The 17,816-nt window shown below is 36.7% G+C and overlaps 1 protein-coding gene across 2 annotated transcripts in view; it reads left to right on the top strand.

The window, feature by feature from the left end:
• LOC101741363 (PAS domain-containing protein cky-1) overlaps positions 1-17,816 on the top strand; it is a 172,555-nt gene that overhangs the window by 12,440 nt on the left and 142,299 nt on the right. For both annotated transcript variants that reach the window (XM_012694808.4, XM_021351418.3), the window contains exon 2: positions 10,534-10,657. In XM_012694808.4, the coding sequence (XP_012550262.1) occupies positions 10,647-10,657 (11 nt within the window). In that variant the 5' untranslated portion in view covers positions 10,534-10,646. The remainder of the gene's footprint in view (positions 1-10,533; positions 10,658-17,816) is intronic.

Consider the following 17,816-nt stretch of genomic DNA (forward strand, 5'->3'; position numbering starts at 1 on the left):
GTTAAGAAGAAGAAATAAGTTAAATATTTATTTGTTTAAATACGCGAAGTTGTCTAAAATGAATTGCTGTTCGTTAGTCTTGCTAAAACTCGAGAAAGGCTGGACCGATTTGGCTAATTTTGGTCTTAAATTATTTGTGGAAGTCCAGAGAAGGTTTAAAAGGTAAATAGATATGAAAATTCTCGGTATTAAATAAAAATAACAATTTGATGTGTCGGATGGATTCCTTCTGTTTGTTTTAAGTTTATTTTATACAAAATCTTCGGTCTTTTATTTATCGATTGAGGCACTACGAATTCTGCCGGGTCAGCTAGTGTTTTATAAAAAGAAAAGGTTAAGATCGTAAATGACTGAAATCTGCAACAAAAATTTGCAAGTTTTTTTTTTAAATTAGTAGCCGGCCAAGAACAAAAAGTTCCTTCTATAAAATTTGAACAGTCCTTTCATGTTGGCACAACTGTCGCGTTCCAAATTCAAAGATCGCGGCTTTATGCTTATTTTTAAACGTCGATCCTCATGTTCATTTTCCGCCACTAGCTGTTTACCTCTAAATATTTGGGTTCAGTTTTTAACATGTACATTAGCATGTCCCTTGCCGTCGGGGTGCTATGCAGCATCGGAATTAACACCAGTATTTAGCGGTTACTTACGGGGTGGACGCAGGTGGTCTTTGTTTAAACGGGTCCGATTTTTAAGATGCCTTTCTCGTTTTCGAGGCTTTTAAAAAGGTAATTACGAGAAGCTTTTACGTTCGATTGTTTTAAAGCGATGCTTTGTGTATTGTAACACTCTTAAGGATCTTTGTACATAAGTTAAAGTTTAGCGAAAATTAACTAGGCTTTTATTATTGACTTTGTAGGCAGACGAGCTTACGGCCCCCCTGATGGTGATTGGTTACCGTCGCCCATGGACGTCAGCGATGGGACAGATCCAGACTGCCTACCGTATGTTGTTGTATGATCATATGTTGATAAATATCTGCTCCGCCGAATCAATCATGAATTCACGTAGTCTATTCGAAGAGGAAGAGGCTCGTTCTATGCTACAATTAAGATTCAATCGCAAGTTTCAAGATATCTGACGACATTTTTATTGTGAAATCTATGGGATATCTTTATAGTTAGTATTTAAGACTATACAGTAAAGAAACACTCTATTAGTTATTACTAATTTAATCATCCGCAAATTCAAATAAAAACGTGCCGAACAAATTAACCTAATCATAATAAAGTCAATACAATAAGTAAATCTTATTTCTTTCTGACCGTAATTTGTTTGTATTTTGTTCAAAAGCAATGAAGCTGTATTCAAATATTTCAAGTAGATTATTTAAAACGCAGCTATGGCACTGTTATTAAAGAGAATGGCTGATTTCGTGGGGACATAGCTTTAAGATGCGTCGCGTCATTCAACGCTCGAAAGAATGTGCCCTAAAACTACGAAAAAGGGATTTGATGAATATTTTTGGATATGCCTTCTTGGTAAACAATAGCAAGGAGTTTTGTTACCATAGTAAAGTCCGCGTGCCAATATGTTGGCAGTCACTATTGACGGACATATTATGAACACCGTGACATTTAGTTCGTTCCATACTATGACATTACGTCGAGGTCTTAATTACCATAGAATTACGACCATCGTGGCCAACTAACTAGCCAACAAACATATAATCACAGTAGATATAGTTAAAACGATAGTGCTTACCGACGATAACCATTACATCTATTTTTATAGCGAAATATCTGTTCTACACATCCACGTGAATCATATTTGTATTATAGATAGCCTTTACTTCAATACGATTGAGATTTGCCTCGGCAGTAGCAATTATGTGCTTCGACGTCCTCGTAGACTTCACGGCATAGCAACAGCTGGGTTGTGAGCTTGTAGGTCTATCTACCACACTAAAAAGTGACACTAAAAAGGTAAAGAATGCCGCTAAAAAGAATGAGAGCCTCCCAGAAAAAGAGATCGAATACTTCTAAAGATTTCACATCCACCACTTATGAAGTGCGGGACTGGGTGAAATATCGAATCCTAGTGATAAAACCCGAAAACGGACCAGAAAGAGAGTAGACTGATTTGTCTGCTTCTAAAGTCCTACTCGCTGTATTATGTCGTAGTCATGATACTTGAAATAGCACAGAAAAATTGATAACTCATTCAAATAAAATAAAAAATATATGTGTGGAGTCGTGGGGCACCGGATAGGAACGAAGTTCCTTATTATAAAAATATTAATTTTAAGTTCTATTCGAGGTATAAAGAAAATAAAACTGGAGGTTTCGCAACAACCCACGGTCATTCGGTAACGTGCGAACTTATTGTGGTACACTTCATTCACGGTTGTTTGCATAAGAGTTAGTGTGTTGCCCAAACGAACGCTCTGAGATCGTGGTCAATGAATGATAAAAAAATATGTTATTTTTTGTGCGTTATTACAAAGTTAAGTCGTACACTGTGTGCATTACTAATTAAAATCTTACGTTACGGACGTTTTTTCCCGGTTAGGGTACCCCTCTGCATCGTCCCATAAGAAACTTCGTTCCAACATGGCAAGAACCCATTAAATAATAATGCTTATAACTAAGATGAACGTTCAAATCAATTCGAAATTTTAATAATATTTTTAGGACTTACCATATCCAAAACTAAAATATATTTTCAAGTCGAATGTAACGTCAGTCTAATCGCAGGTCATTATATTCTACCAGAACTAATTCACTGCGTCTTATCATAATTTGAATCGACATTCTGGATGACTTTTGTACGACAAACCAGTGTTTTCTCTATGGTTATTAATTTTTACAGCGTATCTAACTGTGACTTTAGTTTTTTTTTAGATCAATGTATTATTTACTCGGCGATAGAGTTCATTGCACTGTTCGGCGTAATACTGTTTTAGAAATGAAGTTAATAAATATTATGTAACCGCTGTGAAATCCTTCAGTCTATTTTAATACGCTTTTATTAGCTTCAGACGTATGTATGTTAGTATGTAACGGAATCTTGAAACATGATTTTGCCTCCTTCAAAACGCCAGATTACCTCGAAATTTGGTATACTTATTAAGGACCGATTACAATTCAAAATTTAAAAAAATTATGGAACAAATAAATCAAAATAACCCTTCTACTCATATCTGTTCATAAAATATTTGTAACTATTGATAACATGCACCCCATACTTTTTTTTACAATAAAATCATTTTTTCTTACACTATTTTTAATTCAAATATTTTAAAATTTATTTTCAATTTTTTAGTTAGATTTTCTATTAAAGCGTATTTTGTTAGTTTTTTTAAACTATTATTTTTTCATTGTTTTTATTTGGCAGATGAGCACTTGGCGCATCTGACGGCACATAACTACATCACAGCTAGTATGCCCACAGTCGCTTTGAGATTTGAATTCCAACTCTCAAACATATTTCTATTAGGACTGCCTCTTGCAATCGAATTCGTAGCTATTTCACTGCATAAAAAATAGTGGAATATATATGCTTGGGCTCACAAAACGTCCTACCAACATTTAACATTAACGAAACTAGAAATCGTATAATATTTAATTAAGATTGCTTTCATTTCATGATAACATCTACCCTACGATGAAAACACTGTGAACAATTACTTCGATAATTAAAACGAGTCCCTTAATTATAATTCACTTAAACAATAAGATTCGAATTATCTAATCTGAATCTACGACAACGTACCCAATAATATGAGAACACAATTAATTTATAGTGGACTTGCTATCAGTGTCATCTTTGTTTGAACTGTGAATTATGTTTAGCTGAAGTTATTTTACAGGGTTTTCTTTTGAGTTATTGTCATGTTTACTTAGGCATAATATTTTCTTCGGCTTTTGCGAGTCATAAATATAATTAAGACATAATTCTACCTGTACCGTTTAATCGATTGTTATTTCAGACATTTTATATGTATACTGATTTTACTGCGTTATCATGGACGTCGGAAGTGATAAATGCTGGTAATAAGCGCGTGCTGTGAGACGCCATGTGTAGGTACTACGAACCTAACAATTTTTTTCCGCAAATCAGCCATGCGGTCTAATTTACAGACTGAGTTAAATTCTTACGATAAAATTGAGATATCAGATTCATCTCTAAAGCAATCATGTTTCTGGACTTCGGTAGCCCCTTAGTACTACTAGACGGCCACTGAGCTCGTTCAGTCTAAGTACTTAGATCTAGTACAGTGAAAATAATGCAATTCATACTTGTTCAAAACCTTGTTAAGTTCTACCTACCATCTTGATTTTCTTCAAGACATCGCACAACTTTGTTGCAAATTCTTTACGGCTTTACGGCTTTCGAAGTGCATTTCTCTCCAACTTAAAATTAAATATAAAATTAATTTCAAAACCTCATTTACTATACTTGAGATAGTTACAACGGCTGCCCCATCCATCCCCATCCTTCAAACCGAAACGCATTACTGCTTCACGGCAGAAATAGGCTGGGTGATGGTACCTACCCGCGCGGACTCACAAGAGGTCCTACCACCAGTAAGTAGAAATATTGATTAATATAATATTTAAAGAAAAGCTGATTCATTGTTGACACTAAGTGACTGCAATTGGTAAGTTTACAAAGTAACAAAATAACTGTTCGAGTCATCGAGTGGTAATATATCGATGGTTCGAGTATTCAATAAATCGAACGCAATTAACTCACCGTGTCCCTTCCTATCAATGTCATCGAGAAGCACTACGCACACTGTATCCCAATAACCTATTGTTTGAAACGAACCAACTAAAAGTCACGGCGGCTCCCATATTGGCATATTGCAAGCCCTACATGGCGAGGACCTAATGACCTCCGACATTTCAACCGATAGCTCCATTTCACTCTATTCTGGCGTGTAAGAAACAGACAGAAGATCACCATAATAGAATATCTGTGTTTGTTTTATTCGATTTGTAGGCGCAGTAACATTATCCGTTTCTCATATTGTTTCTTTGGCAGCATTGTCTTGGCTTTGAACTCGGCTTTTACGTGTTTCCACTTTCGTGTTCTCGTATGTTTGTAATTAAATAAGCAATTGGAAATTCACCAGTTGTGTTTTGGTTTTGATACATGAAATACTAAAAATTAAAACATATTTCTATAATATAATTGATTGATCAAAAAATATAAATTTAAAATATTCGTTTCCTTTCCGAAGTTTAGTCAATAATTGAGGAGATTTGTGTAAATTACCATTACTTATCTCATTAATAGGTTTGTGTACACATTTTACGCTTCTCAGCTTATGAGATTTAACGACAGGCATAGGATCTTAGCTTAGATTGAAATCTTGAAATATTTTTTTTTTTATTTGTACTAAAATAAATTCTCAATTTGATATCCTGAAAAATCTAGATTTTTCTTCTCATATTGAGATTTAACCCTATTTGATGAAGTGTTCCTCCTATAGTATACAAGAACTATTTCGAAAAACTTCTAACAAGCCTATAAGCACCGATTACAAAGCTTTTACCAATAATGGCTCAAAAATTATACAGCAAAATAATGTCCAATCATTGCTCAAAAGTGGTCTTAATGACCTTAATACACGTCCTTAGTACATTTGGGGCCAGAATTATTGTTCCACCAAAAGTATAATTTGTACTTTCAAAGATGAATGTAAATGATATACATCACAACGAATTGAAGACAATCCTAATTAACTGTCGATAATTTTCTAATTTATTCGTTGTCCGATTTATATCGTTCAAATAAATAAAAAGTGTAACTTAGAAAAGTAATTATTGTTTCAAGGCAACGTTTTGGCTGATTGGTGTAATACTTTGTTGGACTTTGGATTACTGATACTTAAACTATTATGTATATGATTTAGGATGATGTTGCCACTGCCGCGCTTTTGTAGTGCATCCACAATGTTTGCGACATCTCACACCGATGACTTCTTTGCAATAATGCGGAAGAGAAGTGCATCGTTATTGCGTCGAGTCCGTGACAGTGGCAACAGTCTTTTGAGAATCATACCTAGCAAGATCGAGGGACTGCTGATCAATAGCCTTTGCAGTAGGCACATGGAAAGAGAAAAAAAAAAAAAATTGTAATGGTATAAAATTTATATAATGATAGTTATGTGTTAGATTTTTTAAGTTACTAACATAGATTATAAGTAATTATTACTAACAAAATGTAACTGTTTTAAAAAAAAAAACTTTTTTTTTTTTTTTTTTTTTTATTGCCCTTGTAGGCAGACGAGCATACGGCCCACCTGATGGTGAGTGGTTACCGTCGCCCATGGACTTCAGCAATGCCAGGGGCAGAGCCAAGCCGCTGCCTACCGCTTAATACTCTCCACAAGCCTCGTTTGAAGAAGGACATGTCATAGCGCTCGGGAAACACCGTGGAGGGGAGCTCATTCCATAGCCGGATGGTACGTGGCAAAAAAGACCTCTGGAAACGCACTGTGGATGACCGCAGTGGCTCCAGGTAGTATGGATGAACTCTACTCCGGTGGCGGGCGGTGCGATGGTAAAAACGAGATGCCGGTATCATCTCGAACAATTCCTCAGAGCACTCCCCATGGAACATACGGTACAAAATACAGAGGGAACCGAAGTCCCTCCGCAGACCCAGAGGTTCCAAACGATCCGTGAGACCGGGATTATCGACAATCCGAACGGCCCTCCTCTGTATGGAGTCAAATGGAAGAAGCTGGTATTTGGGAGCCCCGGCCCAGAGATGGGAGCAGTACTCCACGCGAGGCCGGACTTGTGCTTTATAAAGCAAAAGCCTTTGTCCAGGCGTGAAGTACCGCTTCGCTCTGTTGAGGACTCCCAGCATTTTGGACGCCAACTTGGCTTTGCCTTCCAAATGACTCCGAAACTGGACATCGCTCGAAATGTCGACCCCAAGTATCCCAATACTCTCGGAAGGTTGCAGGGATACTCCTTGGAATTGCGGCGCCATGACAAAGGGGTCCTTCTTCGCAGTGAACGCGCAAACTTGTGTCTTTAACGGGTTGAATTGAACCAAGTTCAATTCACCCCATTTGGAGACTCGCCCCAGAGAGTTCTCCACTTCAGACACAAGTTTTGATCGTCTCTCTTGCACCACGCTCCGAGAGAGACTCTGATGGCCGATATATCGCGCATCCCCCGTGCTGTCATCCGCATAGCAATGCATGCCATCAATAGACAGCATGTCATTGATATACAGGATGAAAAGCGTGGGGGAGAGCACCGAACCTTGTGGAACGCCAGCGTTAATGGTCATGGTATCAGAACAGTCACCGTCTACAACGACCGTGATGCTCCGCCCATCCAAAAAGCTAGCGATCCACTTGCAGAGACCCTCGGGGATTCCGTAAGATGGTAGCTTCGACAGAAGTGCCCTATGCCAGACCCTGTCGAAGGCCTTCGCAATATCAAGGCTCACAGCAAGAGCCTCGCCCTTGCTCTCCAAGGCTTCAGCCCACCTGTGAGTAAGGTATACAAGAAGATCGCCAGCTGAGCGACCGTGACGGAAACCGTACTGTCGGTCACTGATCAGCTGGCGATCCTCCAGATACTTCAGGAGTTGTATATTAATTATTCGCTCCATCACCTTGGAAAGCAAGGAAGTTATCGCGATAGGCCTGTAGCTCGATGGGTCCGACCGGTCACCCTTCTTGGGGATAGGGTGGACGTGGGCAGTCTTCCATGAAGACGGAACCCTGTTAGCGCAATAAGAGAGGCGATACAAACGCGTTAGCGCAGGCGTCAGCTCAGGGGCGCACGTTTTCAGAACCACTGCAGGGATGCCGTGAAATAAAGTATTAATAATATTAATAATAATAGTAATCTAGAAACAGTTTACACTGGAAATCATTCGAGAACGGGTGTTGTATACGTAGCTATTAAAAAAAGCACGGATGTTGCAATTTCAACTGTAACTTAGTCAGATCATTCAATACATGTATTCGTATACGATATGAGAGTCTTACCACAATATTATAATTAACCAGTGGCTCGCTCCGGCACCGCTCGGGTCTTTAACAAAAATTTCAACGATATTTGAAGTTGTTTTATTTTTTTAAATAAAAGAACACTTATTGCGGAATAGCTAGAATAGTTAGACATATGCTGTCGCGACACTTTTTGTAAATAATAATGTGTTCTACAAAGTCGTAGTATATTATAATTTATTCTATCCTCAATAGTTTTCGCAGGACACGCGATGTAAAGAATATTGGAGTTTTAGTAAGGATCCCTATTTTTTTTCAAAAAAGATTATGGCCTGTGTCACTCGGGAATAGCGTAGCTTCCAAATAGTGAAAGAATTTTTCAAATCGGTTCAGTAGTTTCGGAGCCTATTTAATACAAATAAACAAACAAACAAATCTTTCTTCTTTATAATATTAGTACAGATAACTGTTTAATACAAGCTGTGAATTAGAAAAATACACAAGATACACTAAATCATTTATTTCTGAGCAATATATTATACATCTAATAATTCAAGTTAAATAACTTGAGAGATGCTTGAAATCTGTGAAACCACTTAATATGACGTTAAAAATGTAAATGGGCAATAAAAGTTCGAATTATGTATAAATTGACCAATGGTAGTATCCAATGAGGCGTCATAACAAAAAAGGCCATAACTTGTTAGCGTTTTACGACTACTGGTCGTCACTCCTTCGAACCGTATTTGACAGTTATAAATAGGGTTGCCAATTTAAAAATAAATGAGTGTTTGACTAGTTATTATGAAAACACGGACCACTTGTGTTAAATTTTAATGGTTACCGGAACACGTCATCAGAACGTGAATTGTGAAATGGTATTACTGACTTTAAAACAGGATTGGTACAACAGGGAGGCACGGTTTTTAGCGTTAGAAAGAAACTCTATCGTTGACGCTAAAGATAATGGCATTAGGGCTTAGGAAGTTAGAAAAGAAAATAGGTAATACTGATAAGGAAGGGAATACGGTAGATAAGATAATAACAAAGGGGCAGAGGCTGTAGACCCAAAATCGTACCTTTTTGCTAATATTTGGATAGACTAAGTGGATTACTCTAGATAAGTAGGCCAAAAGAAATGGAAACAGTTAAATCATCTTGACATTATCACCGGTTTGGAATCCAGCTAGACAACAGACAAAAATCCGCAACTAGCGGATCCGAAAAGCAAGCCCCCATTTTTCCAAATAGATGTTTTTACATCACACTACAGATCATGTTATACACAATTCAAATAAGTTCATAAACTATACAATAAGTTGAACATTTGGATAGTTGTTGTGGAAGATATCACATATTTTGTGAATGGTTTCACTAAATATGGGGTATATTGCATTTCGATGTGGTGAATCATACTTCAGCCAACTATGGTCGGGTTGTCCTAATTAGTAATATTCTTAATTAAGCTGTTTAAAATGATTTGTGGTACAAATTTTGGTTACTCATACTGATTTTTATAGCATAGAATTAAAAGTACCTATGAAAAAAAAAACTAAATTATTACATTTGACAAACTGTTTTCTGGCTTCAACATAATAACACCTCCAAAGCCAAACATGAATATTTCGAGAAGGACTCTTTTACGATTGGCGTTTCTATTTTGTTAACACTGATTTTTTTTAGCACACCATTTTTGTTTTATGATTGTGTTAACTTCTCCTTTTTCGGCATACTGGCCAGCCAGCCAATGGCATGCAGTATCATTTTTTAGCGCACATTAGATGTATTTATGTAATGATTAGAAATTTACAGCCCACAAATATGTACAATGTTTTCCTGTAGATTTGCGACTCATGGCCCACCTGGTACTAATTGGTTACTGAAGCTCACAGAGATTACATCATTACTGTCACAACCATTAAGACATGACGCAGAATTATTTTTTGTATTGTATAAAGACTATCTCATCTTTGAAAAATATAACGCATGATTGCTTGGCGGCTTAAATACGATATATATTTTTTTGGTTTTTATTGCGTAGATGGGTAGACGAGCTCACAGCTCACCTGGTGTTAAGTGGTTACTGGAGCCCATAGACATGTACGATGTAAATGTGCAATCCAACTTGAGATATAAGTTCTAAGGTCACAAGTATAGTTACAACAGCTGCCCCACCCTTCAAACCGAAACGCATTACTGCTTCACGGCAGACATAGGCAGGGTGGTCGTACCTACCCGCGCGGACTCACAAGAGGTCCTACCACCAGTAATTACACAAATTATAATTTTGCGGGTTTGATTTTTATTACACGATCGTATTCCTTCATCGTGGGAGTCAATCGTGAACATTTGTTGAGTACGTTTTTCATTAGAAAAATTGGTACCCGCCTGGGATTCGAACACCGGTGCATGCACAACGACTTAGAAGTGACACTAATACGGATTCATAATACGCCCTACTACCAGCAACTGCAGCTTAGCCAACACAGCATTTCGCTGTAATGCTTATAGAATGATTTGAACGGTTGAGTGATGTAAATTTTAAATATATTTTTTATAACAATGAAATTGAAAAGAAATTTAATTAAAGGTATTCCTTTTTCTAGGCTGGTGATGTGAGTATCTGGATCGTGCGTCGAGCCAATGATGACAACTGTCGTGGCGCGAGGGGACGCCGACCGGAGCGTACCGATAATACGTCTACTCACCCTAACTCATCATGTTCACCAGGTAAGTTAGCTCGCAAATATTACTGCACTTTTAATGAGAAGCAATGTTGAATTCTCGGGTCACTTTCACTTACACTACGCCTTTGAGGCGTCCATTCTCATCTTGTATTACAATATAATATTCTATCTATCTCCCCATCAGTCCAAAGAAATCCACTACTCGACATAGGCCTCCCCCAAGTCTTGCCATAACTATCCATCCTGCGCTGCTTGTATACAACGAATTCCCGCGAACCTCAATAGTTTGTCGGTCCACATTTTGGAAAACATTATATAAATAATAGATAATAAAAGTTTACATGGAGTGGATTACTAAGCTAGCACTTTCGCCTGTGTTATGAGTGTCGGAAGCATAAGAACGAGACATGAACGAGTAGGTACACTCTGCCCCATTACTATTGCTAAATTCGTCTAAATTGCCTTATGTTTCGTCACATGTATGTTTTAGTGGACGTGCAAAATGTTCGTGACCAATCAATTGGATATTCCATCCGCATTTACTCGTGGTCCTGTTATATTGGTTAGACTCCTTGAAAGTGACGTGCTTGTACTGGTATTACATCTAATAGATATTTTGAGCCATTACTCAATGAAAAAAGTAAATTATTTCGAACGATGTTTTACCTATTTTGAAGGGCAGATTTGATTAAAATTCATGTTCAAGCTTAATCAAGTGTTACTATTTCTATGTAACAATGTTCAACGTCTCGATTCCGATTCCATAAGGCTTCTCTTTGTCAAAAATTAATTATCGCGTTAACTGTCTTCTAATAATTTCTGAAGACAGCTTGACACCTTTAGCCTTTTATTTCAGTAGGTATCAAACAATGCTTTAATTCGCCAAGGTAAATAGCTGGCTTTACAAGAACTAATCTTACATTAAATAATTTCCTAATCTAAGTTGGTGAATGTACATACAATACGCTTTTAAAGGATCAATGGACTATCACAATTATGTCGACGTTTAAGTAAGCAACGCAGCAAGCCGTATGCAATTCTTTTTGAAGTAAACAACATTTTAAACAAGATTCACAATTAAAAGTTAACACGCGTTTTGTTTTGGCGGGCTTTTTGTTTCTACCACAGACTGTATCACTGTGTGGCAGTGAATACTGCTACTATTTTGACAATCCGCTGCACATGTTTCAAAAACATTGCGACTTTAGCATTGTCTGGCATTGGGCGGTGACAATGGTGGCATTTAAAGTTCCACTATAATTCTGGTCTGCCATCGAGTCTACCAGCTACAAAAATGATTGTCTCCTAAGTATCTGATTCACAAAACTTTACCCCACATTTTCCGAATCAGTCATCCAGTGTGTCAAAATCGACAACATGACAAAATTATGATGAAATAAACGTATTCATCGACGTATGTGTCGCTTCTTTGAAAACCATTCAAATTACTTAGAATTTTTATTTTACGCTGAAATGTTTATTTTCACACGTCGCCGGTCCAGAGTGCTCTGTGACGTAAGGTGCTAAAAAAATTTTTCAGCGTCACTATGTACAAAAAAAAACCACAAAAACAGATTTCGCATCTCTGAGTGTCATTATCGAATACGCCTCAATGTTGCTAGCCTAAAACGAGACTCATATTTCTATATATCATCGTTACATATTACATTTATTTTTTGTTTAGACATGAAATTAGTTTATTTTGTACTCGTCGTTTGGCGCCAAGGCGTCGTGACGTATGTGACAAGAACTCGCATTATGTATTTGATCGTTTAGTTAATATTATGAAATGTTTTGGGCTATTTCTTATATATTTATGTTCATTTCTGAGCACTCGACCCTGGCGTTAAGTGCCTACATTGCAACACGGATCTTGCTGCCAGGAGATATAAGAGTGAAAATAGAAACCGATACTATTTAAGCCGAAATCTTCGAGCGCGTTAGTAAAATGTACCCTCATAGCGAGACACAAGGTTGCCGAAGCCCCGATTACATTAAAACAACAGCTTTTCAGGACAAAATAGAGTTATGGTATCTATTTACCTTTAACAAAACCCATCACCCATTAGACTTCTTGATTGCGAGCTCGTGCCATGTATATAAATACAGGAATTATGTAATATATTAAATAGAATGCCGAATGATGTTTATGTGTAGCTTTAAGACCGGCACCAGACACGCGGCCCACCAGATGTAAAGTGGTTAGCGGTGCCCATAGATTTCACATCGAAAATTCCACCACCAAGTATACGTGAGGTTTAAGTCGCAATTGTTTGTATTGTATCACACTTGTCTCGCTCTGTAACATCGTCCCGAACGTGCTAAGTGGCGGTATCCTCTTGTGTGAGCTTACAACACAGCTCTAGTAGTAGTAATTAGTAATTAGTAATTACTACTACTATTTTTTTTATTTTGTTTATTGCTTATATGGGTGGACGAGCTCACAGCCCACCTGGTATTAAATGGTTACTGGCGCCCATAGACATCTACAATGTAAATGCGCCACCCACCTTGAGATAAGTTCTAAGGCCTCAGTATAGTTACAACGGCTGCCCTACCCTTCAAACCGAAACGCATTACTGCTTCACGGCAGAAATAGGCAAGGTGGTGGTATCTACCCGCGCGGACTCACAAGAGGTACTACCACCAGTAAAAATCTAACCAACCTAAAGACGCCCATTACTGAACATAACCCTACCCAAGACTCTCCTCAGTGACCGGTCCTGTGCTACCTGCATACAGCATTAGCAGTAAAAGCTACCATTCGAAACAATTCTCGATTTAATACAAAAAAAAAAAAAAAACTATCGAAAAATACAGATATAAGCAGATCATACGGCCCACCTGATGGTGAGTGATCACCGTCTCTGATGGACGTCGGCATTAATAAGAGTAACAGTCAAGCCGTCACAAAAAAAAACTCTTATAATGTTTTCAAAACAGATGACTTGCTTATAGCTCAGCGTCGTTCATTTACTGGACTGTACCTAAATTACATTTGACGACATCCATTACTCGAATAGGTTAAAATTGTCTTAATAAACTGTTTTTTGTAATAAATTTCAGTATTTTTATTCACGAAACATTATTAGAGATAGATGATGACCGAGCTTTGCTAGGTTTTTTTATTGATAACGCCATCTTGTTGTGTCTTTAAAGCGGTTAGTAGTTGCCCTCAATTAAGAAAAATAGTATTATTATTCGCCAATAGATGTCGGGAAGAGTTGATTATTGAAAACATGAATAAAACAACATTTTCTGAAAATAAATCGTAGCTAGCTAATCGATTTATCGCCCCCGAAATCCTCTGTATACTAAATTTTATGAAAATCGTTGGAGCCGTTTCCAAGATTCAGATTATATATACATATATTAATATACAAGAATTGCTCGTTTAAACGTATAAGATAAGAGTTATACGCTTCTTTCGATCGGCTTAATATTAAGCACAACCATGTAGTAGTAAAACTACGTTGTAATATATCTCCGAAATAAGAACAGCTCTATTTATAAAGACAAGAACGATAACGTAATGATTTGCTATGATATACGACCCAGCATTTTGGTTTTTTTCCCCATGTTTATGACAGACATCTCAATAGATTGTCCTTTTAGGATACCTAGACTTTAGAATTATGTATTTTCTTTTTTGCCATTGTAGGCAGAATAGTATAAGATCCACCCGATGCTGAGTGGTTATCGTTGCTCATGGCAATGCCGGGGGCACAGACAGGGCGCTGCTTAAACTTCACTTCTAGCGCGTGTGAATTGCGCATATATGTTTTTGTTAAATGTATACATACCTTCAGTCAATAGATATTAGTCCTGATTTATATAGGTTTTTCAATGCTAATGCAAAATAGATTAAAAGAAAATATGTGGTATAACAAAATTGAGACAACTTTTACGATTTATTCCCGCGTTTTTATTGTAAACTAGCGACCCGCCCTCGCTTCGCTTCGGAAACATTAAAACACACATGAAACAAAAAAAAAAAAATTTTTTTTTAAAAAGTAGCCTATGTTCATCAGGGACAATGTCGGCTTCTAATGGAAAAATAATTTTTCAAATCGGTCCAGTAGTTTCGGAGCCTATTCGAAACAAACAAACAAACAAATCTTTCCTCTTTATAATATTAGTATAGAAATATTATTTCTGACATTGCGAATACAGTTTTCCTGGTCATGCAGTCATCCGTAAAATTTTAATTATGTCTACAAATGGCGAAAATAACGAAAATATTACGTAGAATAACATATTGGTTCTAGTACGTTCTACAACGTTCGATTGAGTGTTCGAAAATACGCGGCAATCAGGTAGTGCACACGCGAATCTGTGCTTTCATAAATTGCACCTTATTATATTGCAATTTTATTATACAATAAAGATTACAACTGTTAGTTATTGCATAAATAATACGAGTACTGGCTGTAGATTATAGGTCGGCACTAATTGGTACCGCCATCTTGTTTATTTCTGTTACTAAGCAACCATGATAGTTATTATTATACAATTGATATAAAGATATCATGTCTTAAACTATATTTGTGATAGATATTCACCCAGATGTGACTATGAGTATTAGTAGCGCATAGCATAGCTAGCGTCCATGAGCATTGGTGATAACTCAACACTAGATAACCGTATACTCGTCTACCTATTAAAACGAGGCTGATGCTTTAGCGGTTACATTAATGTCCATAGAATTTCTGACCGCTGGCCCGCTTGTCTATTAGTTCTAATAAATATAAAAAAACATCCCAGTTCACATAAATAGTTTTATAAACCATCAAAATTCAATAAACATTCGTATCGGTCGATCAAACTTTGATCCCGTTATTCGTTGCATCACGCCATTGATCATGCACCTAGTGGTACAAATAAGTATACAATCAGATGTCACATGGTACATTTAATCCGGGCACGTGGACAGAGTTCGATGTCGGTTGATAGCGGCCGACGTAAGCCGATCAGGGCAGGTTCATTTGAAGAGTACGCTTGCATTGAAAAGTTCAATTGTAAAAAATATTAATTAGGAAATGATACAAAAAAAAAATCGATTTTGGTATTTTCTTTTTTTTTTATTGCTCAGATGGGTGGACGAGCTCACAGCCCACCTGGTGTTAAGTGGTCACTGGAGCCCATAGACATCTACAACGTAAATGCGCCACCCACCTTGAGATATAAGTTCTAAGGTCTCAGTATAGTCACAACGGCTGCCCCATCCTTCAAACCGAAACGCATTACTGCTTCACGGCAGAAATAGGCGGGGCGGTGGTACCTACCCGTGTGGACTCACAAGAGGTCCTACCACTAGTAATTACGCAAGTTATAATTTTGCGGGTTTGATTTTTATTACACGATGTTATTCCTTTACTGTGGAAGTCAATCGTGAACATTTGTTGAGTACATATTTTTCATAAGAAAAATTGGTACCTGCCTGCTGGATTCGAACACCGGTGCATCGCTAGATACGAATGCACCGGACGTCTTATCCTTTAGGTCACGACGACTTCAAAACTGGAAATGATAGAATTAAAAATCGATTTTGGTAATTCTAATAACGTTTATTGATTATTATGCATACGTACAGCGTCAATGTCAGAGTATGTGCTAAAAGTTGCTCTAACAATTTTATAACAATTTCATTTCGATTATATTTCGCGTTTAGTTAACTTCCAATTTCTTTAGATCTTCGTTACGAGACTGTTATTTTTTAATTGATCCAAGATAAAGTCAATGAAACCTTAGCTTAAAATGGTGACAGGTATTCACATAATTCGTTGGAACAAAATAATACCCTTTGATATGTTTAAATCATTTATATTTTACTCTTTACATGATTTGTAGCATACTATTATTTACTGGTAGGTCACATTGTTAGTCCAAACGAATGGACATAACAATCCTGCTTATTTTTGTATAATGAATTAGCAAATCTGTAATAAAATTCAATTGAGGCTTCGATTCGTGTCTCAAGATTGACTCTTTGTGGACTCCAGTCACCACTTGGCAGCATTTGAGCTGAGTAAACTCATTCAAGACTTTGCCACTCAAGTCAAAGTGACTGTCGTTGTCAGGTCTATGAGTTGCGTGACTGTTTGGGTGATCAACAAAATCTGATATTTCTTGAAAACTTTTTGTTGGCGCCTGTACTTACTCCGACAGACTAAAGTATCAAACACACCTCGAGACATCTCTGACGTTTAGTTGACATTCGGATACACAGCTCCAAGTGTTTTGACACAATCGTATGTTAATGAACCCCGTTCTAATTAAGCTATTGTGGTTCGACTAAACTAATTATATCGCGTAATGAAACGGCGCATCAACATTAATTAAATAATATATATTATGTGTACTATTAATTTGCTCCGATGTGCAATTTGATGTTGCAAGTTTTGGGGTAATTTTAGAATTAATTAAAGTTCGTTTGAATGTGTATTACAGAACAGAGTCGAATTCTATTTGATGTTTTAATTGACTTCTATTATGTAGGCACTTCAATATACTAATGTAATAATATTATAGGAAATGAAGAAATCGTTTAATTATGTTTACCGCAATCACTTATCTTTTAGTTCATTGTTAGTTATTCACACATCATTAAGCTATACATTCGACTGTAATAGTTTTAATTCGTTACAAACTTCAATTAAGTTTAATTCACTCAAACAGCTGAAGAAATTTTTTTGTTATGATATTTTTTCTAAATTTTAAACTTTATATGGCTCTCCTGTTTGCAAAAATGTCGCTTAAACCAACTACCTTTCACCCGTCGATATCATATCGATACACAAATAGGCTCCGTTTCAAATTTATAACATAGTAACATCACTCGGTAATCACATGCCAATAGTGCGAATTTGTATCGGCATCTTACGTATAGTGACGTACATGATGTCATGATAAAACATTTGCTGCTACACACGAATCTGAATTAAATTGATTTGTTTGTGATATGATCAGTAGAACCTATCTAACTAACACATTTGAATCCTATTTAAGTGTGAATGATCAAATATAATGAAATAAATACAAATAAGTAATTTACATAATAATTGCTAGAGGACGGACGATTTCAATGAACGACCTCTTCGAGTTTATATGCTCTTAATAAAGAGCTATGTACGAGTATTAATCTATGTAAAATGATTTATGTCAGTATAAGATATTATGAAAGTAATAGATATTAATATTTT

This window comes from Bombyx mori, chromosome 7, assembly GCF_030269925.1.
Source record: "Bombyx mori chromosome 7, ASM3026992v2".
NCBI classification, from domain to species: Eukaryota; Metazoa; Arthropoda; class Insecta; order Lepidoptera; family Bombycidae; genus Bombyx; species Bombyx mori.